Source organism: Oncorhynchus kisutch, linkage group LG12 (assembly GCF_002021735.2).
Source record: "Oncorhynchus kisutch isolate 150728-3 linkage group LG12, Okis_V2, whole genome shotgun sequence".
Classification (NCBI taxonomy): Eukaryota; Metazoa; Chordata; class Actinopteri; order Salmoniformes; family Salmonidae; genus Oncorhynchus; species Oncorhynchus kisutch.
This window is the reverse complement of record NC_034185.2, coordinates 50005494-50029836: the sequence shown is the minus strand read 5'-3', so window position 1 is coordinate 50029836 and position 24343 is coordinate 50005494. Positions and strand designations below refer to the sequence as shown.

The following is a 24343-nucleotide window of genomic DNA, read 5'->3' as shown; positions in this document are numbered from 1 at the left end:
CTAAACAACGTTTGCCATGTTTCTGTCGATATTATGGAGTTCATTTGGAAAAAAGTTTGGCGTTGTAATGACTGAATTTTGTGGGGTTTTCTTAGCCAAACGTGATGAACAAAACGGAGCGATTTCTCATACACAAATATTTGCTATCTAACTGAGTCTCCTCATTGAAAACATCCGAAGTTCTTCAAAGGTCAATTATTTTATTTGAATGCTTTTCTTGTTTTGTGAAAATGTTGCCTGCTGAATGCTAGGCTTAATGTTATGCTAGCTATCAATACTCTTACACAAATGCTTGTGTAGCTATGGTTGAAAAGCATATTTTGAAAATCTGAGATGACAGTGTTGTTAACAAAAGGCTAAGCTTGTGAGCCAATATATTTATTTCATTTCATTTGCGATTTTCATGAATAGTTAACGTTGCGTTATGGTAATGAGCTTGAGGCTATGATTACGCTCCCGGATACGGGATTGCTCGATGCAAGAATTTAAAGCATAGCAGCACTACACACGTTTGCCTGCGAGAAATCAATTCCACCTTGGGAATCAATAGAGTTCAATTCAGAAAAGTGTCGGCCTTTGCCTTCGTCTTACCCATCTTGGAGTTGATGGCGAAAAATCCCTGGGGGTTGCCACTGGTGATCTTGTAAGAGAGCTTGTCGCTGGCCCTGGCGTCCGGGTCCACCGCCTCGATCTGGATGATGGACACGTCCTTGGGCGAGTTTTCCGCCACCGACGGGTAGTAGACGGGCTCTGTGGTCTGCGGCGCGTTGTCGTTGACGTCCTGGACCTCCACGTAGACCTCAACGAAGGCCGAGAGGGGCACCACGCCACCATCCGTGCCGTACACAGTCAGCCAGTAGTGCGGGGTGGTCTCATGGTCCAGGAGTTCCTGGGTTCTGATGACCCCTGGGAGAAAGAAAGAGAGAATAATTAGTTATGTGGGCTCTTGTATTATGAAAGAGAAACATCCATTTTCTTTTTAATGGAAAACCATTTCACTCCCAGCTTTTAAGATGGAAATTGTCTTGGTCCATACATATAAAAACAAAGTAGTTCAAAGAGCATTTAGGATTCTGTATGGGGGTCACACACAAAACACTTAGGCAAACAAAAAAATTCCAGTATATAGATACCACTTGAAAGAGAAAGGAAAGATATGGAGAAAGAGAGGAACTCATTCCGTAATCATGGGTAGGTGTAGGTGCACAGCAGTAGGGGGAATATGGTAGGGTAGAAGGTTGCTATTAACATCAGACCCTGCTGTCTGTTTCTACATGACAGGCCTGGATTTTTACAGCAGGCCATATGCCATGAGGGGCCTATAGCTTTCAGCTGAGCAAACAGAGGAGCTTTCAAAGACCTGTTAGGACTAACATTTCACAACAATACCCCCGATGACTGAACGGGGATCAGTGGTGGAACCATCAAAACAGCAAACTAGAAAGTAGGCTAGTCAGCCATCCTTCTCTGGATGGGTGCACAGTTGTTTCCCTTGAGGATTACCCAACATTTATGATGTGGTTTCTCATGCACATTTTATTTGGGGCTTTAAAAATATATCTGATCATTAGGCAGACTTGGGTTATGGCATGTCAGGGGTAGAGCAATAGGAAATTACTCAGTTGTTAAGAAGACAATCTCTAGAAAATCTCTTTCCATGCAATTTAAGTGAACATTAACATTTAAAAAAAATTGTCCCAATGACCTGTTATCGAAAGCAATAAAAGTGAGCTCATTGGCCCGGCACACCTCCGACGGTAATAAATTCTAATAAAGCCAGGGCGTGGGCCTGTTTGCCACGTATAGGCAAGCGGTAATCACATACTGTCCTAGTCTGCCATATACCGAAGAACGATAACACACTGCTCCATGGCACCAATCCTACTTTTCCTACTGCCTGCCTTTCAAAACCCTTTGTTGCTCCCTGTAACTCAATGAGTTGCACTGCAGGTCTGTAAACCGAGAGACAGGCCTACCTTTCACCTCAGGGGGGAATAAAAAAATATTCAGAACAAAGAGAAAAGAAAAAAAAGAAATCTCCAACACCTGTCACTGACATTTCACTTTTCAGGGATTTCAGAGTTTTTATTCACCTCAGTTACTGTATCTTATGTCTGAGGTGCTTTTTTTGTCATTACTCATCATTACTGCTAGCCAGGGTTAGCGGTTAGCTTGAGGTGTGTAATAAGGCCCGGGAGGCAGGGTGGCAAAGGTGGAAATGGATAGCACTGTAACACTCCATAACACTTCCTACAGCCATGTGAGGGTATAACCTGCCTTCAGACAATATTCTGAAATGTTGTGAGGTAATAAATTGTCAAATTCTTCGAAAAGAAAGGCACCTATTGGTGGATCGGTTAAAGAAATGCAGATGCTGAATATCCCTTTCAGCATTGTGAAGTTATTAATTACACATTGGATGGTGTATCAATACAGCCGTCCTTCCTAACTCAGTTGCCAGAGAGGAAGGAAACCGCTCAGGGATTTCACCATGAGGCCAATAGTGACTAACACAGTTACAGAGTTGAATGGCTGTGATAAGAGAAAACTGAGGATGGATCAACAACAGTGTAGTTACAACATTGTAGTTACAACATTGTTGCAGAAACATTATGGAATCAATACCGTAAGTCGTTCTGGATAAGAGCATCTGCTATTTGACCAAAATGCTAAAATGTACTTACTCCAATATACTAACTGAATTGTGTAGGTGATAAGCAGGAAGCCTGTACAGAATACAAATATTCCAAAACATGCATCCTGTTTGCAAGAAGGCACCAAAGTAATACTGCAAAAATACTGTATTCTCCATCTTTTCAAGCATCATGTTATGGGTATTAGGCTTGGACAGTATAGCGTACATTTTAATATTTGTAGCTACTTTTTAAGTAAATACCTGCAGTCAACTTGTGCAAAACGTTAGGAGATAAAGCAGATTGCGTTCTTCATTTCACCTGTCACCTTATTTTTCATTATGAAGTTTACCGTAGTTCCCTAGAACAGTTGAACCAGCACAACGGGAGAAAGCGGGAGCGGCTGTGTATTGACAGGGATCGCGTTTATATTGAAAGTCAAGCCTTTTTCTTTTTTGCTTCAAAAGAGTGATCAGCGACGTACAACTATAGTTTTTCTTTCACAGAAAATACATTTGTGCAACACATTCGGCAGAAAATAGCTTCAATTTCATCAGACGACAACAGAAGTGCAACACTATTTGGCTGGCAGCCACACAAGTAGATGAGCTTATAATGAGAAAGAAAGAAAAAAGATGCATGGCCATCATATTTCTAATGTTTTATCATAGAATAAAATGTAACCATCTACATTTCCTAATGTTTTGCTTAAAGTTAATCTTGCATTTTACCAGAGAAAAGTAAGCTGGCTACACCGAGAAAAGTATCAGAGAAAAGTAGTTCCACATCAGTCAGAGCGCTGTCGTTTGATAGAATGCCCATTCGTGAATTCTCATCCGAGTGGACACGTGCAACTGAAGCACAACATATGTTTGATGCTGAGCAAAAATTACAATAAGAAGCATTGTAGATCTGCATTTACAAAAACATAGCAAGATATTTCTTATACGTTTATTTCAATTTTTGGGCCACGAAAAACAAATAATTCTGAGATAGGGCGACCCCTAAGTTTAACTTGCTAGTTATCTAAGTAAGTGGCTGAATGAATAAGGTCACGCGGCATCCTATTGTTTTAGCTTTCTGCCGTGTTTGAGAAGTCAAAGCCCTTTGAATGAGTTTTCTGTACAACTACCACTGCATCTTCATATCCTTGCGTTTTCTTTCTCCGCTCTAGGCCCACCTGCTCCTCCCCTATCTTCTCTAAGCAGAGCAGGAAAGCCCGTTGCCCTAGCGACTCCCAGACTCCACACAGACACAGTGGGTACACAGTACTGCTCTTCATTCAGACAAGCATGCGTCAAACTTTGTTCATTTGCATAATAGCTCTCGTTCACATTCGCTTGTAATGTCCAAACTCAGCAAAAATGACATTCGGTCATTTACCTATATATATATATATTACTTTATTAGCTGGTTAACTTGTGCTAACTTCGTTAGCATTCTAGTAAAGGATGCCTAATGGGCTTTTCCGTGTGTTTTGGTGCCCCCTTGTGTACTAAGCCAGTAATATATGGATATTCAAATCTGGAGACTGAACAAATTTGATCCTCAGATCAAGAGGTTCTACAGCTGCACCATCTAGAGCATCCTGACGGGTTGCATCACTGCCTGGTACGACAACTGCTCAGCCTCCGACTGCAAGGCACTACGGAGGGTAGTGCGTACGGCCCAGTACATCACTGGGGTCAAGCTTCCTGCCATCCAGGACCGCCACCCTAGTCCAAGACTGTTCTCTCTGCTACCACGCAGCAAGCGGTACCGAAGCACCAGGTCTAGGTCCAAGATGCTTCTAAATAGCTTCTACCCCCAATCCATAAGACTCCTGAACATCTAATCAAATGGCTACCCAGACTATTTGCATTGTCCCCCCTCTATTTTGCGCTGCTGCTACTCTCTACATGTACACATTACCTCAATTACCTTGGCTAACCGGTACACCCCTGAATATAGCCTCGCTACTGTTATTTTACTGCTGCTCTTTCATTATTTGTTACTTTTATTTTCTTTCTGTATTTTTCTTAACTGCATTGTTGGTTAAGGGCTTGTAAGTAAGCATTTTACTGTAAGGTCTACAGCTGTTGTATTCAGCGCATGTGACAAATACAATTTGATATCACCCTAATGGACATGCTTGTAATCATTAAGGACTGGCGAGTTTTTCGGGAATAAATGTTTTTGCGGAATGGATCTAAGCACAGAGAAAATCCAAGAGGAAAATCCCGGGAGACAAATTCACCTTTCAACAGGACAATAACCTAAAACACAAGGCAAAATCTACACTGGAGTTGCTTACCAAGAATGCAGTGCGTGTCCGAGTTAGTTTTTTACTTAAATCTACTTAAAAATGTATGGCAAGACCTTAAAATGGTTGTCTAGCAATGGTCAACAACCAATTTGACAGAGCTTGAAGAATTGTTTAAAGAATAAAATGGGCAAATGTTGCACAATCCAGGTGTCTAAAGCTCTTAAGAGACTTACCCAGAAAGACTCACGGCTGTAAATAGCTGCCATAGGTGCTTCTATAAATGATTGACTCAGATGACTCAAATGAGATATTTCTGTTCTTTATTTTTACTACATTTGCAAACATTTCTAAAAACATGTTTTCACTTTGTCATTATGGGGTATTGTGTGTAGATGGGTGAGAAAAAATATATATTTAATCAATTTTGAATCCAGGCTGTAACAACAACAAAATGTGGATTAAGTTACGGGGTATGAATACTTTCTGAAGGCATGCAGGGTTGTAATATGGTCGATGTCATATGGGTATACAGGCTTGTCAAGGCTTGCTGGCTGGCGCCGAATGTGAAATGCACCCAAAGGGCCATCATGAGGCGGAAATACAAATAAAAAGAGTGATTATATAATGAAGTAAACCGATAACAAAATCTGTATATATTGCCACAAAAAAAAAAAACGCGTGAGTTTTTCCTCATGGAAGCACTGCCGACTACTCACTGCACTCACTGAGATAGCTTCTGGGAGGAACAGATTTGCAAATGTGAGGCATGAATAAGAAATGTGAGCGCTAATCTGACTGCTAGCGTCCTGCGAGAGCATGGGGAAAGAGTATGAGTGAGAGGCAGACAGAGGGAGAGGGTGGAGATTGGGAAAAGAAGGAGTGAGGATGAGATGGAGAGAGCGGTTGAGTGTGTAAAAGAATATGGAGCGAGAAACTAAGAGGGAGAGTGTGTGTGTGTTATACATTTTTGTGTCTGTGTGTAAGGGTGAGAATGTGTGCTATTCAGACTAATTGTGTGTGTGAGAGACAAGGTAAAAGAGAGACAGCTAGAACGAGAGGGATGAGACATTTATTGTGCCTGTGCCAACGCAACGCCCATGCTTGAGTGCTCATCCGTTTGACTGGGAGACACCGGCATAGCAGAAGCATTCCACTCGCTCAGGAGTGTCAGGCTGTCAGAGTGCCCACTGCCAACCCTAAAGCTATCGGCATGGAGAAGATGACTTTATATTAGTGCAGTTCTGCACTGCTACAGGTGACTAACAAGACTGCAGTCATAGAGGACCTTGACCCAAACTCACCCCTCACAGGAAACTTAAACAAACCGTGGTAGATAAGGCCGTAATTGGTAAGATAGCATTGTAATGGTCGAACCGGCGGAAGGAAGGAAGAAAGTCCAAATCTCGTATCTTTTTTAAATAGTTCTGATGAGGCTCTGACGCCTAGAATAGTTCAATTCAAAAGAGAAAACCATTTCGATGAAGCTCCGACTGAACACAAAATGCCAATTTCAGTTGACATCTACTTTTTATACAAACATGAATGCGTGACTGGCTTTAAATAAACATACCAGAAGACAAAGCATCTATCGAAACATATCAAATCAATAGCTGGATAATTACTGACGGAGCGTGTAAATGATGAATCATTTAGCCACCACACCTATACCATTTCATTCCACTCGCTCATGAGCGTCAGGCTTTTAGCAGCCAACCCTAAAGCTATCAGCATAGAGAAGATGGCTTTATATGACTGTTCTGCACCGCTAGAGCAATTATCACAGTGAATTATTGCAATGTTTGTGTATGTTTCAATTAATCCCGGATAGGATGGGTTGCCAATATAACGATTTGACACGAAATTAAAATGTAATTCATTCATTCATTCATTCCAATGCTGCATAGTCAGAGAACCTTGACCCAAACTCACCCCTCACAGGAAACTTAAACTGTGGTAGGTAAAGGCCAACTGGTACGATAGCATTGTAATGGTTGACTGGCGGAAGTAAGTAAGTCCCAATCTGTCTTCTTTTATAGTTTGATGAGGCTCTGACGCCTAGAATAGTTCAATTCAAAAAGAGAACCATTTCAATACAGCTCTTTCTGAACACAAGGACAATTTCAGTTGACATCTACTTTTTATTCAAACATGAATGAGTGACTGGCTTTAAATAAAACTACAAGAAGACAAGCATCTATCGACAAAGCATTGAAACAATAGTTAGCTGTATAAATCATGAATCTGAGGTATTTAGCCACCACACCTATATTTCTAGGCTAGTCAATGAGGAAGTTACAAAATGTGCCCTTGGGACAATAAAAACAGTTGACAAAGCCTAGGCAACCTACCCAGACAGATTTGCTCTCTCTCTCTCCTTTCTTTCCCTCTTCCTTGCATACCCTACAGCTACACCTTCGACAGCCACCTAGCACAGCAGCTAGGCTACACAATAAAAAGAGCTAACGGGCTAACGCTGTCCCTACAATTCTGCCATCTCATGTAGGCGTGTGAACTGTAAAGTGTGTTCGCTTAATTTTTTAAATTCATTTTATCTTTATTTAACCTTTATTTAACTAGGCAAGTCAGTTAAGAACAAATTCTTATTTACAATGACCGCCTTGGAACAGTGGGTTAACTGCCTTGTTCGGGGGCAGAACGGCAGATTTTTACCTTGTCAACTCGGGGATTCGATCTAGCAACCTTTTGGTTACTGGCCCAAAGTTCTAACCACTAGGCTACCCGCCACGTCAATCAGTCTCGGGAAACAGGTCCACCGTGACATTTACTCAATAGCTAGTTACAGCGGGGAGGCTGGATGAAGTCCGCTGCACAACACACAGCCGCTGAGTGTTGTTTTTGACAAAATGGTGAGATAACATGGTTGTGCTTCGAGGCGCCGAGGAAAATGGCAGAGGAGGTCTGAGGACAGGAGACATTTAAGTGGATTGGATATATCCAGCGGATCCAGGCCAAAACAAAAAGGTAACACACGGTGGGAGTAGTACCTGCGGAACTACACTATGATGTTCCCTATTTAGTTCAGAGGATGAGGTGTACTCAGTATTTCTAGCATGTATAGGACCAAGGTCCCTGTCATGAAAGGGTGTACATAGTGGGCAGGGGGGGGGGGCTAAATTGGGGAGAGACACTCTTTTTCCCCAGAAGGCCTTGTAGCTACAATGGTGTCACCACAAATGGAGGGGATTGCACATGCCATGGATATCAAAAGCTGGCAATTGAAACAAATTAGAGCGCCAAAAAGATTACCGGTTGTCAAAAGAGGATTAGGATTTGCAAAATCCTGTTTATCCCCAGTGCTTATTTTCATATGGACGCACGATGTCTACTTCAGAAACTGAGTCAATATCATATTTTTCTGGCATTGAAAACGTGTAATGAGGAATTAGGCTGCAGTCAACTTTACCACGGCCCAGAGAAAAACTATTTTCACAGTTTTTCTTTCTATTGTCGACAAAGATATCTACAGAAGTCGAGATGGTCTCCCGATGACCTTCACACCAAGAGACCGTGCAGGAATAATGTACGTGCTTCGGAGACCACGAGAGAACAAAAACGTGTCTTCTCAAGACCGAGAGATCAGCTCTTTCGGCTTACGCCAGCACTCCCTTGCTCTGCACTTGAAAAAGTCAGAACGTTTGCTTTGAACTACCTCTCGGTAATTCCGCTCTCCTTTCCCCTCGCATTCCTCAGCCTTCTTAGGACTCCTGCCTCACATGCTTACATAAACTTTCTCAGCCCCCCCCCCCCCCCCAACGGCTCTGGTGGAATGCTTCAAATTCCTCCAGCACGTAGAGCCCTGGGTGTATTAGAAAAAGAGTCCTGAGCTAAGCTTCCCATGCCCCCAGCGCGAAATCAAATCATCTCTTTGGATCCCAGAGTTCTCAGAAGCTAAGACCTAGCCCTGCACTTCTAACGTTTTTCGGTCCATACTGTAAGTGTTAATGCCCAAAACGTTTGAAAAATTCACAAGGCTATGAAGTGCAGCCAAAGCTGAAAAACTCCACCCCGTGGGATACCCACAAAGCCTACAGGTCTCGCTTTCACACTCATCATCTTTATTACTTTATAGAATTATGGATATTTCTGAATAATACGGACAGCTTGAGTTACACACGGTAATGCATCGGCCAAAGGCTTAGAATCACCATGCAAAATAGGACTTGGCAGGCTATTGAAGTGTCAAAGACCGTATCGGGGTCATTGACGAAATATGGTGGCGCTTTGAAGAGTGACCAGCATTCAGCGGGTATTCAGTACATTAGTGTAGATCTGGGAAAACAGTCATCAAAACAGCTGTGATGAGTTCACACAGAGTCTCTCAAAACAAAAGCGCATTTCTCTCCGCTTGCCGTGCTGTGCAGGAGCACCAAGTCTGGGACCAAAAAGCTCCTGAACAGCTTCTACCCCCAAGCCATAAGACTGATGAATAGTTCATCAAATGGCTACCCGGACTACTTGCACCCACCCATTTTATTAATTATTTTGCACTGACTCTATGCACACTCACTGGACTCACACATACTACACCGACGTGCACACACGCACACACACGCGCTTACAAACACATCACATCTGCATATTGACACTACACGCATACACCAACACACTCACACAGACACACTTTCACACGCACTGCTGCTACTCTGTTTATTATCAAACCTGATTGCCTGGTCAATTTTAACCCTAACTACATGTACCTATTACCTCAATTACCTCAACTACTTAGTACCCCAACACACTGACTCCAGTACCGGTACTCCTTGTATAAAGCCTCCTTATTACTTTTTTATTGTGTTACTAATATTTTATTGTGTTTTTTTTTCATTCATTTTTGCAAGTTTGCATACTTTTTAACTCTGCATTGTTAGGAAAGTGCTTGTAAAGTAAGCATTTAACAGTAAAAAGTCTGCTACTTGTTGTAACAAAATGTGATTTGATCTCTCTTTGACCCGGCGATCCTCTGAGTTGTGCCCCCACCAACCACCTCCGCTTCACGCAACATTGTGCATTTTGTATAAAATCGCCACCGGAGGCATAAAACAGAGCTATCAACAGCTGGGCTTAGGGGACAAACTGAATCATTTCAGCCAGCTTAACAATGTGGAGCAGTGTGCTTCACTCTACATAATCATATGGTCTTAAAAGGGGAGGGAACTAACTAAAAGCACTAAACAACTGCCCTTTATTAAAACTGCATCAACAGACCAGGGGGGAATTAACATTTTAAAGCGGCATAGATATTCAAAACTATAGCTTGATGACACTGTGTAATAAAATAAGAATCCTAATCTAGATTCTCTGGCCCAAGGAAAAACTTTTTTTAAATGGCTGCATTCATCTGGAGTGAGGGGGAGAGGGGAGAACGCAGCGAGATACAGAGTGAAAGCGAGAGTCTTTAATGAACGAAAGGCAAATGATGCAATGAAAACATGCCTGATGGGATTTTTCTCTGGCAGAATTTAGCCCATTAATTCCAGTTGAGGAAGCCTATTGGGACATGCCCAGGCAGCTACCATTGTCACAGAGCGCAGTATTATTTCAAAAGGCCTCAGAGCGGGCCTGTGAGAAGCGCCACCTGGTTTAATATCACGTTATAATTTAAGCCCTGTTCCCTCCCGGCCCTTCGGTGCCATGCCCCGCTCCTCTGATGATAGTGGGCGCGATGTAAACATTTTGCGATAAGGAGAAAACAGATGGTACGAAGCCCCCTGAGATAGTTGCCCACTGACACCGACTGTACTCAATGCGCCGCAGTAAACGGTTCCCGTGGAAAGGTATTTTTTTGGGTGACAGATAAGGCACTTTGAAATATAGGCCTGCTCTCATTTTCCAATAGGCTGCCGTGCTGACATTTACAAAAGGTTGATTCTTTTTTCATTACATTTTTATTGTCTTCGGAGATTAGAGATTAGAGTGGCGTTTAGGCCTATAAAAAGGCATCATGGTTGTTGAGAGTTATGACGGGAAGGTTGGGACAGTATGTGGGTTTATATGCATGTTTGGGCAGCCTTTTCTGTCCTAAGCTTTTCAACCCTAAGTGGCAACCATGGCACTTAGGCCTAAACATGTCAGTGTCTACATCTGTATAACACTGGATTTGAACCCAGTGCCATTAAGCTGCTGTCTCTGGTCATGCTACCGTAATTCTGATGTTTCCTGTCTTTGGTCTTTACGTTGGCAGCTTGACAACACGAACATGACGGGCGGGGAATTCAAAAAGGAGCATCTTCATCACTCGCCGTTTGGTTTTATTAAGTGGCTGTCTCTCAACACATGAAACCTCAGGATTCGTTCAAGCCAAGCACTGTTTCCCTTTGACATTCAGTCAGGTACGCCTTGAGAGCCAATGCATCATATCGAGAGATGCTTGAAAAGAAACAGCCAGCTAAAGCCTTTGTCGGTTACCCCTTTCACTGCGGTAAACTCCATTTTTGATTGGGGCTATGATCGGAGAACAACGACTTCACATTCAGGTGAACATGCTACAGGGAACTGCAGGTCTTTTCCAAAGTAACAGGGGAACACACACCAAGATAGAGAACTGAAAAACAACATTTCTCGGCCCAAGTTTCAACAATCGAATATATCCCAGTAAACTTCACTAAAATCAATTGGATTATTGTAGTTACTGCAGTCTTGTACGTGTCTGCAGGATCTCTGTGCAATCATTAGCAACGTGTGTAGAGTCATAATTTACAGTAGTTTACATAAAAAAGAAAACAAAATGTCACCCAACCATTATTAGCCACGGGGCTCAACTGCCTAGATTAGCATGACAAGAGTTGACTCACAATCGAGCACGCCATCTGCACGCGGCACCTTCACAGGTTTCAAAAAAAAAAAAAGACTTAATGGACAGAGAGAAGCAACAAACTTTAACTGGGGAAAGTGTGCTTTTCATTTAGCACCCGACAATCAACTTTGGCCCGAATGCACATTCCTGGCCCTGTCGCCCCCAGCAACGGCACTCAAGCAAAGGCCATTACGAGTCATGTGGCTCTTTTGAGTGTGCTGAAGAAGTCACACTTCTGGCTTGAGCTTCTGTGTATAGAATCAACAGCAAAAAAATTGAAGGGACCGGGCCTGGGTGCTTAGGTTCAATCAATCTCCCATGAAGCTTTGGTGGTGCAGACGTAGCTGGAATAGTGAACGCAGCCAAACGTGAAGAGACAAAACCATTCGCCACATACCTCCCCTATCTGGCATCACCGAGGGTCGGCCCTAACTCGCTCTCGTCAGGAAGGGCAATGGGAGGACAATTTGGGGAAAGAGAGGAGGGAGGAAGGCCAAAATTGAAGAGGGGAAAACACACGCTCACAGTACTTTGTCATTACACGTCAAACTATTTCATTTGCCTCCACACACAGCTATTTCAGCACACCGGCTGCCTCCAGTTTGAAGTGAAAGGGCAACGCATACATTATCCAATGAGCAAAGGGCAATGGCATACATTATCCAACGAGCATCTGGACGGAAGAGGCGATTCCACTGGGGCTATTGAGATTCCTTACGTATTTCCTACTTAAATGCAAACACACCGCATGAAGGCCTTACACCTTGGTTCACCCCCCCACCCCCCCCGTTCTTCTTCCTCCTGTTAAGTGAATCAGTGCTAATTCAATCATCACATCTTGGTTTTTCACCTCGGTTCACAAAGTAGGCTAACGAGCGTACAGACATGACCTCAATAGTGCTGTCAAAACGGCATCGAAACTAGCAGTTCCTGGAGGAGAAACAACGAGAGAGAGAGTCTGGTCGAACTAGCTCTTTACGTCAAAGGCTGAAATACAAGGTATTAGGAGTTCTAACAGAAAGACATGCTTAATTGATCACAGAGGACTCTTCCATGACCTCATAAACGGCAGTCAATCCTTTAGCGCAAGCACCAAGTCTAATTGATCTACTTTGAGAACGGTCAACATCGATTCACTGATGGCACCGACAGAGATGGTCGCCTCACTTCGAGTTCTAAGGAAACTATTCAGTGTTTTTTTTAATGTATTATTTCTTACATTGTTACCACAAGCATTTCGCTACAGTCACATTAACATCTGCTAACCATGTGTATGTGACAAATACAATTTGATTTGAGCAATGTACCCGTACAAGACTTATTGGGCCTAGGCCTATAGCCTACCTCGCCACTAATTAAGCACAGTCCATGACAAACAACATCCTCCACCCCTCCCTCTTCCCTAAGCAACAGCGGCAGCATTACTGGCTTTTTTATAGGGACGTCGGTGAAAATAATTTATAGTGCACTGCAGAGTGAAGTACCATTAAGAGTCGAGAATGGAATGTCAAGTGGTTTTGTCCCAAATTAATACCACTCACCACCTCGACCACCGCACAACAATAACTTCTACTAGTAATGGTTTTTAACGATATATCGTATTGACAATATCGCAATATAGTTTTGAGCTAGTTGGCTGTACCTGCACCAAAACTCAGTATTTTTCCTTCATAGCTTTTAAAATAGGGAGCCAATTTGTTTTTAGACTTTGATTTCCATGACTGATCAAAAACCTGTTTCCTCATGGCTCTCTTGCCCCTCTGCAGCAGACATATGGTGAGCAATAAGTTTGGAACATTGAATCGCAATAAAAATCACACTATTGATTCACAATATATATATATATATATATATATATATATATATATATATATCTAAATATAATCGCGAGAAATACAATAAATACCGTACTGGCACCAAAGTATTGTGATAATGTCTTATCTTGGTCCCTGGCAATGCCCAGCCCTAACTCCTACGACCCAACCACAACAACCCCCCCTCTTACTAGAAGCCTTAACTAGCCTACTTTGTGAAAGAAGTCCATCTTGTTGATCTTCCCTCTGTATCATGACCTCAGGCTCCAGATGTTTGTTCCTTTTCCCAACTAAAGGTTTATTAAATCAAGGAAATAGATTCCATGCCTGGCCCTGGAAACATCAATAACATCAATCAGGTTAGTGGCATACCTAGCTGGCCTTAAGTGTGTCAGGCCCCCATTAGCTCGATAACCCCAACAGCAGTATCGGAGCACACACAAGGACAGAATTAGCCTGGACTGCACACAAAATCTCACCTGGGCTCCACATAGCCCCCAGCTCTAAACATGTTTGTGTGATGTGCAGAAGTAAATACAAGGGTCAGAGATCCAGATGGGCCCGGGCCAGACGTTTGGCAGATATAGCCGTCTACAGTTGGACAATAAGAACTGGATAGGGGGAAAACATGTTGATTCCTATCTTAGAAGTAACAACTTTCTGGGTTTTGTTAATCTTATCTTGGCCTAAAAAAAATGGCTGAATTATTGCTCTTAGCAAAAGCAAACCCTGAATCGGGTAAAATAATATATTGAAAGCTGAAGTTACATAAATGTATTTCCGCCTCTGTTCACTGAACTAAATTAAGCTAGTAACTAAATATAAAGTTCAAGATTTAGGCTTAAGGAGAAAAACTAAAGGGCCAAAATTGTATCTTCTTGGCGGTAAGATGAGAGGTAAGGGAGTCGAATGGGCACTAAAGACCTTTTCATTTGCACATTCCTCATCACTACCCCTCCATTCTCAAACCCAGGGGTTCAAGAGGATACCGGGAATAAATAAAAGCATGCACAAGGAGAACATGAGATTCCAAAAGGCATTTAACTTAACCAGCCACAGATGTTAGCCAACCTTCCCTTACTAGCCCCCTCATAAAAACACTTTTCCAGAGCTTAAGGTGTGTGTGGCTTCTGGCATGCATCCTTTGATTTTACCACTTTTTCATTTGTTTTCTTCTCTTCTCAACCCTTGTTTTCCTACTTGTCGGAAAGCACGAGCTGCAGCTGCACGACTGGGTGAAAGCGACGCTGGGCGTGCACCCTTTGTTTTACATTGATTTCTTGTAGAGCATAATCCTCACGTGGTAACCTCACACCCTCCTCTGCTCAGACCCAGACCAACCCCACCCCCCAAACCATCCTTCAGTCAATGCATGGATTCCCAGGAGGCACACCGTCGCCTTGGGCATATTTGGTTTGCTACCAGCTATGGCTGTGATCCCAAACAATGGGGCTGAATAGCAGGACAATCCTATCATTGCCACTTCTGATAAATCACTCTGAAGGCCATGGAGGTCGAGGGCAGGGGAGGAAGAGCAGGTCAGGAGCTCCCGGTGACCTGCATCCAATACATTCAGGAGTGGGATTTCAAACAAGAAGTGGGTGTCCTTCACAGAAACAAGAACACTTCTGAGATTCGGCCTAAGATCCACAGCCCCAAGCCGAGGGAAGAGTCTCAACTAACAAACCACAGAGCAGAAATCTCTGTTGCCTAAATATAAGGCACTTTGTTTCAAAATGTCAACTTCCTAAGGAGTGCATTGTGTGTGAGAAAGTTTCCACAAATTTTGATGAGCGGGACCGAAGCTATTTTTAAACCAATCTCAGATGAGTTTCATATTGCATTTCAAGAATCAAAAGGCTCTCTCCAGTTCGCTCTGTTTACATCTTCCCTCAGTATATTTTGAACAAAAGAGGTAGAATTATCTACAAGCAACAATCTGACAACTACCCCAGAGAACAATCATACTAAGACTGGACAGGCACAATAGCTGACAGATGGTCCTTAAGGAGCCATGCTTCATGCCGGCTCATCCCGTCATGCTAAATTTACCAGCAAAGAAAGTGTGATTTCCCCACAGGTTCACGGAAGGCCCTAATTTACTCTGCTTAATAAAGTGTATGTCTCCACCTGAATCTAAATTAACATTCTCTCATCAATTTCTCATGTAGTTACTTTAAAATCTGTAAATTACATTTCCAGAGACATTGCATTGGACTTCCAGACTTAGGGGATAGACCACATATATGCTAAAAAAAACTCATGTTTTATGCATCAAGTTTCACCGGCCCATTTGTACATTAAATATGTATATTGCCATGCAGAAATACATTTTAAAAGGGAAAAACTCACATTTAGCCACCCAGAGTATGGTAACTGTGTTTAAATGTCAAGGGCAGCAAGCCAGGTCTGACACACCCAAAATGGGGTGACCAGTAGCCTTTTGTGGCAAAAACCGTTTGAATTCCGAACTGCATATTTTTAAACCCTTGGCACAGGTTCTTTAACGTCCGTGAGCAGCGGAGAAAAAAAGTACTCCTATATTCTTTGTAAGACCACAAAGAGGCCAGCAAGTGCATTTCACCAGACACACACACACAAAAATGTAGATTTGCAATACTAAAGCATATATGACAATCACAGAAAAATATCTCTTTCATTATACAAACAAGTTCCATCTCATGTGGGACGAGCCAGCATGCAGCATTAGCCATTTGCATATGACTCGTTTTTCGACATTGAAACAAAGTGCTCCCGTGGGAAAGGGAGCGTCAGTGGCTAAAATCACTAAGCAATCCTCTTAATTCCTCGGCAACTAGTTTGGAATGTCTACTGCAGGTCTTGGACACAGCTGCTCCAGCTGTTCCTGCCATCAATTCTCTTCCCTCAGACAGAAAAATGAAAGGAATCAGGAAGCTTAGCGGTTCTCCAGGAAGCAACCCTCACCTCCATTCACCATTTGCCCCCACCACTGATATTTCAGGGAAGGGGGGGAGGACATGGGCAGACAAGCATAGTCTGCACAGATACATGGGATTACACCCCTTTTCACATCCCAGTCATTTAAAATTCATGCATGCCCATTTGGTGCCTTAAATAATAAATGATAAACAAAATGGGCCTTCACATAGGGGCAATATGGTAATGACAAAGACAGGGGGAAAAAGTGAGAAACTCACCAGTCTCTTCATCAATGGTGAATATCCCTAAACCAGAGCCGTCCCGTATTGAGTAGCGTATTTCTCCGTCTCTTCCTTTGTCTTCGTCTTGAGCCGTTACTTTCATTACGGATGTCCCAATGAGGGCGTCCTCTTTTATAAATCCCTTATCCACAAACGAGGGGAACCACGGGCGATACAGATTCTCGTTTACGTCCACTACATCCACCTCAATGAAGCACGTCGACGATAAAGACACGGGCTTCCCTTTGTCCTTGGCTTTCGCCGTGAGGTTGTACACCTGCTTCTTCTCGTAATCCAGAGTCTGCAGGATGCGCACCGCGCCACTGAGTTTGTCCACCTCGAAGTTGCCGTCCCCGTTATCGCTGAGGCTGTACCGTACCTGACTGGACAGCCCGACATCCGGGTCGTGAGCCTCCAGCCACATAATCACAGTGCCGACCGGGAGGTCCTCCCTCACCTTCACCCGGTAATTTGACGGGATAAATTTGGGAGGATTGTCATTGACGTCCTCAAGAACGACCTTCAGCAACACTGTAGACACGAGTTGAGGATCATTAACCGCCTGGTCACACGCAGCGATCTTCAGAATGTAAACCGGATGCACCTCGCGATCCAGCTGCTTTTTCACTGTCACTACTCCAGTCAGCTCGTCAATGGCAAACTGGTCAGTGTCGGCCACAATCGAATACCTGATTACTCCGTTATCTCCCTGGTCCTTATCGGTGGAATCCACCTGGACGATTTCAGTCCCCACTGGTGTTTTTTCACTTATTTCCACCGAATAGGAGTCTTGCAGGAACTGTGGACTGTTATCGTTAGCATCCAAGATCTTAACATCCAAAAGACGCGAGGAGGACTTCTGCGGTATTCCCAGATCGTAGACCGTGACATTCAGTGTGTAGTGGTCCGTCGTTTCCCTGTCCAGTGGCGTGTGAACCAAAAGCCAACCGGTGTTCATGTCTACAATGAAACGACTCTCTGTATCTCCTCCTGAAATAACGTACACCAGTTTTCCGTTAAAACCACTGTCTGTGTCGGAGGCGCTTAGATGGACTACCCTAGCCCCAACCGGAAGGTCCTCTTTGACCTCAATGACACTGGGGAAGGACTCTGCAAACTGAGGGGAGTAGCGGTTAACCGTATGGATGTCCATTAAGTTACCGTCAGGCTCAGTTGGGGTGTGGATCTTAGTGCCATGAAGAAGCTTTTCTGCCAACATGGTAGCAACCCCAGTGTCGACGCACTTCAGTTGGACAGGCTTGCGAGCTGTGATGACAGTGATATTCATTATCATTGGTTCAGTCTCATGCTCTCCATCACTGGCTCTGATCTGTAAGCTATGGAAGGACACTTTACCTGCCTCCCCCTCGCTCAGTGTTCGTTTCAAAGAAAGCACACCCGAGTTGGAGTTCAACTCAAAGAGATCAAGATCATTCCCAGTTTTTATGTCGTACCGCACTAGCTGCAATTCGTCAGCGTCAATTGCAGACACCGTCGTTATCTGCTCTCCCACACCATGGTCTCTAGGCACCGTGACTTCACAGTCGACATTTTCGAATAGAGGCTTATTGTCATTCAGGTTATTCAGTGTGACAGTAACTGATGCCTCCACCTCCCGTCGGAAAGGGGAACCCCAGTCTGAAGCCCTAATTTTGAGATTGTAAATCCTTGGCATCAGCTCGTAATCCAGCTCTTCTGAGGTGCTGATGACACCAGAGAAGTAGTCGATGACAAACGGCTGCGGGCTCACGTTGGCAATGCTGTAGGTCACATACCCGTTCTCTCCACTGTCTAGATCCGTGGCTTTCACTGCTAACACGTTGGACCCTACGGGTACATTCTCATCAACGGTGGCCTTGTAAGAGGTCTGTTGGAACTCAGGAGCATTATTGTTAACATCTATAATGTCAATGATAACCTTGGTCGCAGCCTTTTTGTCACTGGTAATAACTTCTAGTTCAAATTTAGGGGCATAATCCGCATAGATGGGTCCAGTTGTGGTAATTAAGCCAGTGTCTGGATTAATAGCAAAACGATTCTTCTCTGTTTTATATCTGAAAGCATACTTCAACTGTGGATACTTTGGCAATGCAGTTACCATAGCAACAGGTGTATGGAGAGGGGCAAACTCACTGAGATTGACCCTATAAACAGCGTGTTCAAATTTAGGGGGGCCCACTTTAAACTGAGGGGATGTTACATGTACCACTTTCGCTGAAGAAAATTGGGGGGGGCTTCCTTTGTCCTTGGCCTGTAACGTGAGGTTGTATCCGAAAGGCTGGGTGTCCCAGTCTACATCCTTGACCGCTTTGATTTTGTACTCCTTGCTCCCGGGACTAGTTCTCATGGCCTTAAACTGCTGAAGGGGGTCGCCCGCCACCACGCTCAACGACGCGATCTCCCCATTTGGTCCCTGGTCGCTGTCCTCGACGGTCACTATGGCGTAGGTGGGGTCGCGGTCAGCGCCCGAGGGTGCCAGGGTGACTGCGGCGATGACAGGCGCGTGCTCATTGGCCTGCTCCACCCTCACCGTCAGCTTGGCCATGCTACTGAAGCCGCTGCTCCCGTAGAGCTTCATGCCTCGGTCCACGGCCAGGATCTCCAGGTCATACAGCTGGGTCTCAGCGTGATCAAGCTTGCCCGTCAGCGTCACCACCCCGCTTGTGGGATGAACGGCGAACACATCTGTCCACTCCCGGAAGCTGTAGTAGTACTCCCCGTTGGTCCCGATGTCGGCGTCCGTGGCGGTGACCTTGGCCACGCTGGTCCGTAGGGCCGTGTTCTCGAGCAGCGAGACGCTGTAGGAGGTGGGAGAGAACAGAGGCCTCAGGTCGTTGGTGTCCTGAACCTGGACCTGGACTCGGGCGCGAGCCTCCACGTTGGTGCCCCTCTCCACAGCTTTGACAGTGAGCAAGTAGTGGTCTTTGACCTCCCGGTTCAGAATGGCAGTGCTGCCTCCTTTGGTCCTTATTCTCAGGAAGCTAAAGTCTCCCAGGATGTAGTCCTCTGCTTTGAAAAGGTTCTCATTGTCTCCTGACACTATTTTGTACCGTATCTCCCAGGTGGGGTCTGTGATGTAGATGCCCATCTTGGCATGACTCTCCAAGTAGGTCTTAGCAGCAGAGTTCTCATATATGGTGGCATTGTAAACAGAGTGAGTGAACTGCAGGGCCAATGCCTTCTCCGTCCTTTGGTTCCCTGTGCAGCCGCAGAGGAGCTGCAGGAGCAGCACGAGCAGTGAAGTCAAGTATTTCCCCATTTTCGTACCGTGTTCTCTACCAAACCACCTGGAGATGCACAAAACAGAAGGTCAGAAACAAGCTAAAAAAAATAAACATAAAATTAAACATTTTTATAGATTTTTCAGAAAATCTCAATAGGGATGGATCAGTGCTTTAATTTAAGAGCATCATAAAATATATGTCTTTATGCTAACAAGCAAAAGGGCTAAATGTTGAACCTTCCCAACAAAATTGTGGTTTTAAAGTGGCACGGTGAACGGCTGCTGTTAATATCTGCTCGACAAAGGTCTCTAACCTTACTCCTCCCTTTACTGTGAGCCTCACTGAGCTCATTTAAACGGCAGGACAAACGATGGTCAGGCTGATAAATGAGTTTTCTGTGACAGAGGGGGAGAGGGAGAAAAGATATAGGACAAATAACGTATTTGTCTTAGCCGGCATTCCTCTTACGATTTCAGCAACAGGTTTAACAGAACAGATATACTACGTAAATCCTTTTTTACTGTTTCAAAGCACAATTCAGAGACGAGTCTCTTCACATCAGAACATGTACTCATTTAATTCAGTCCTCTATGTACAAATGATGATGGAGGTCATTGGTAATGACAAAATAGTTGTACTGCATCCAATTCTCACTTATTCAATTACTGGTCAAGCGAAAACGGACTTCAAAGCTATAATAAGCACATTTGACAATTCCTTCTATCTTCTAAATTGCACATGTTTGAAATTCTTTGATCTACGTGACATTATGCAAATAGCTCAAGCGGATACATTGCACGAAGAAAGGTTTTGGAAATGGCAGGAAAGCAGCACTGTCCTCGTATAACTAGACACGCAAACTGACTCAAAATACATAGTCTTAATACGAAAGGAAGTGACATTCAGGCATACAGGTTTGTGCTCGTATTGGATTTCACGTGTACATTATACATCCATTATTATGCCTGGAAATAGTGTAGCACTAAAAGCTGTATCTATACTGACTCTGGGGCCTTGGTTCCTGAGTTTGGCTATTTTCTGTTTAGGCTATGCTAAAATAAACACAGCGCTGCGCTTTGGGCTTTTAAAAGAGTTGCCATCGGGAAAAGCACTGGAGAATGTTAAAACATCCCAGCCCGGGCTATTGACTGACACTGGTGTCCAGCTGCCTTAGATCTGTTCAAAACACATGCTGAATGTATGTTTGCTATAGACATATATAAATAGATGTGGGGCTAGTAGCATAATGCAGGCATGAATACTTTCAACAACAAAAAGTATGCCTTGAGCCTATATTTTTTTACCCCCTGGGGATTAGGCTAACTTTTCATGCCTCCAGTGTAGGGCTTTATGGCACAGTAATGTCAGGATAGTAAGCAAACATAAGTAAAATAAACGCATGTACAATTTTTTTTTTTTTACTAAGTCTGCATACACGTCAAGGATTTTTCAACTGTTGAACTAGGCAATTCATGGCAAATCATGAAGGGGGAAAATTATATTGACATGTTTTTTTGGGGGGGCTGAAATCATATTCTTGGAAGAAAGGAAAAGACAAAAACAGCTTCATAAAATCATTGCTTTCTGTCTGTTGTTTAATTGTCCAACCCATCCCCCAACGGTCCCCGTTTCTATTCATTTCACGTAGACGCGGCAGCATTGCCTGAGACAGATGTACGTACCGTTTGTTTAAAGAAATGGCAACAATACCCCAACCGCGAACACTGCACAATGTGTAAAACAAGTCCCACACATATACAAAAGGCGTAGAACAGTAACCAACTTCCATAGTCTCTCATTTCGATAGTAGCCTATTTAATACCTTCCCTAAAAACTTTCAAACGTTCAACTTCACTGGGGGAAAGAAAGGGTACTCTGATTTCAGTCCACTGCTCGAGCGCCACTTATAGAGAACTAGTCCGCTCGGACAATCTCAACTTTTAACTCCGATTCACAAACCACAAAGACAACTTGCTTATACACAGGAAAAGTGCTAAAAAACAAACAAATGCATCACATTACATACCTATTGCCTCATTAACGGCGTGGATTTTGGCGGTTTTTCGTGTAGTTTGTAAGGTACGAACGTCTGCATGGTAACTACGTGGACTTCCCTCTCCGCGACTCTAACCACTTTCCACTTCTTTCTCGTTGCTCCCTTTCTTCCACACTGAATTCCCCCTAGTATCTCTCCGCGTTGCGCACGCCCGGATCTACTTTGCTGGCATGAAAATAAAACAACCAGCTCGCTCCCCCGCTTCAAGAATCGAGATAACGGTTAACTTTGATCGGCTCTATTCCCTAGTCTAATTTCAATTATTTATCCCTTCCTAGGCTTTATAATAGGCAAATCATATAAAATAGGATTTAATGGGGAAATATCATGCCAATACCTATGCACTAATATCATTTTGATTGCATTTTCCATGCATCCATAACATGAACATTACAATTTACTCCCCAAATGTCGGCAATGTTTTACCACATTTACGCACGGTGCCAATAGTGTTTATGAGGTAATCCAAGCAAATTACAATTGTTACTTGGGTATAGGTTTGATTCAAATTTTTCCCGCATGGATTAATGGTATTCCCTATTAATGTAAACAATTGCCTATACAGTACAATAGCCTACAACGTTTTATTATGAGCCTATGGGGAGGGGGAAGTGTTTTCCTATTTACAACCTTCAATTCATTTCGATGTGTGCAACGAGAGTGCACATTTACACGCCTGCTATTCAAGAAATATCTTCATGTTGAAATATTCGGTGTAATACCTGTGCAATAATATCTTGTTCCCAAATCCGTGCGCATGGGAGTGTGACCGATGTGCGATTGATGGCGCTCTCTCACTACTTATTGTTCAGCCTATTTTCTCTCCAAAGCGCTGCGCTCTGGACGGCACATGCTGCTGCTCACCCACAACTTCATAGTGTGTGTGTGTGTGTGTGTGTGTGTGTGTGTGTGTGTGTGTGTGTGTGTGTGTGTGTGTGTGTGTGTGTGTGTGTGTGTGTGTGTGTGTGTGTGTGTGTGTGTGTGTGTGTGTGTGTGGTGTGTGTGTGTGTGTGTGTGTGTGTGTGTGTGTGTGTGTGTGTGTGTGTGTGTGTGTGTGTGTGTGTGTGTGTGTGTGTGGTGAGAGGGGAATCTTGGAGATTGTGAAGCATGGGCTGCCAGTATAATGTCATATTAACGCCTCCTCGGAAGTTTATCATGTCACCAATGTTCATGATGATCATGACGAAAGACTCCTGCTATTTTCAATGGTTTTAGGCAATACATTATTTCTCCTCTATCAGTGTAAAGCAATGCTATTATTTCCTAGTTGTACTTACCAGACGGGCTGGATGACGCCGCCTCTCCAAAGTTCGGTTCAGATAAATCTCTGCAAATGTTGGCAAATTATGTTTGCGAGCAGGTCGCAAAACGGTAAAGTGACACACAGGAACCAATCCGACTCCGGTTATTCCACATTATTCACATTTTCAACGCCTCCGAAATCCATAAAAGACACATTTTCATCAAGCGTGTATGGCACATTGGAGTCCACAATGGTTCATCTGCGTGCGGTTCAACAGCATCGGTTGAACAGCAGTAGCCTACTGTTTCTACCGGGATGCCTCAGTTTTTAGGAAGCAGTGACGTAACGAAGCTCACACGCCTTCGTTGCTCTCCTTGCCGATTCCCATACAAGTTCAACTGGAAAATAAAGCGACAAGGAGCCTAAAATATAAAAGAGCAGGATTCAAGATTCACTCGTTGGTAATGCTCAATTGCTTTGCTACGGGACCATAACAATGACTTTCCCTATTGAAAGTAAACTAAGGTTGTGTAGGATATCATTTATGTGACATGGTTGCAAAAGGATGCACATTTCAGCACGAACTCATACAATGACTGTAAAATTCAATCTATGCAAAATACGTTATATAACCTTTATATATATAGGGTCAACATGCATGGACGTGGAAATCCCAAACACAACTACTATTCCACCACGCAGTCACAGCCACACACCGGAAGTTACCCCCATGCTGTGTGCAGGGGGGCCACAAACGAACACACCCTCAATTGCACGGCTAAGTGTGATGCGAACCAGTCGTCTGATCCCTGTCCTATGTCCACTCACCAATGGCTCATTGAAGTCAAATTTGCTCAAGGTCTGTGTAAAGACAGGCATGAGCTCCTTTTGTGTATGGGGTTCTGGGGTGTTCTCTTTCTCTCTTTCTCTCTCTCTCTCTCTCGCTCTCTCGCTCTCTCTCTCTCTCTCTCGCTCTCTCTCTCTCTCTCTCTCTCTCTCTCTCTCTCTCTCTCTCTCTCTCTCTCTCTCTCTCTCTCTCTCTCTCTCTCTCTCTCTCAAGATGTGTTTACATTGCCAAAGCTAAACTAAAACTAAAGTGAGAAGGCACGAAACAACATGAACAAAAACATTT

General features: G+C 43.7%; 1 protein-coding gene across 9 annotated transcripts in view; it reads right to left on the bottom strand.

Annotated features, from left to right (window-relative positions):
* Positions 1-23472, bottom strand: part of LOC109900433 (protocadherin Fat 1) — a 94858-nt gene extending 71386 nt beyond the window's left edge. For 3 of the 9 annotated variants that reach the window (XR_004211992.1, XR_004211993.1, XR_004211994.1), the window contains exons 1-3: positions 21939-22080; positions 16686-19975; positions 592-906 (exon numbers count right to left, since the gene is read on the bottom strand). Coding sequence is in view for 6 of the 9 variants with exons in the window: in XM_031837757.1 (XP_031693617.1) it covers positions 592-906; positions 16686-19947 (3577 nt within the window). In the remaining 3 variants the exon portion in view is untranslated. Of the gene's footprint in view, positions 1-591; positions 907-16685; positions 19976-21938; positions 22081-23245 lie in introns of those variants that run through there. The other 6 variants (XM_031837759.1, XM_020496118.2, XM_031837761.1 and 3 more) reach the window with 3 other exon arrangements.
* Between the last annotated feature and the right edge of the window lie 871 nt (positions 23473-24343).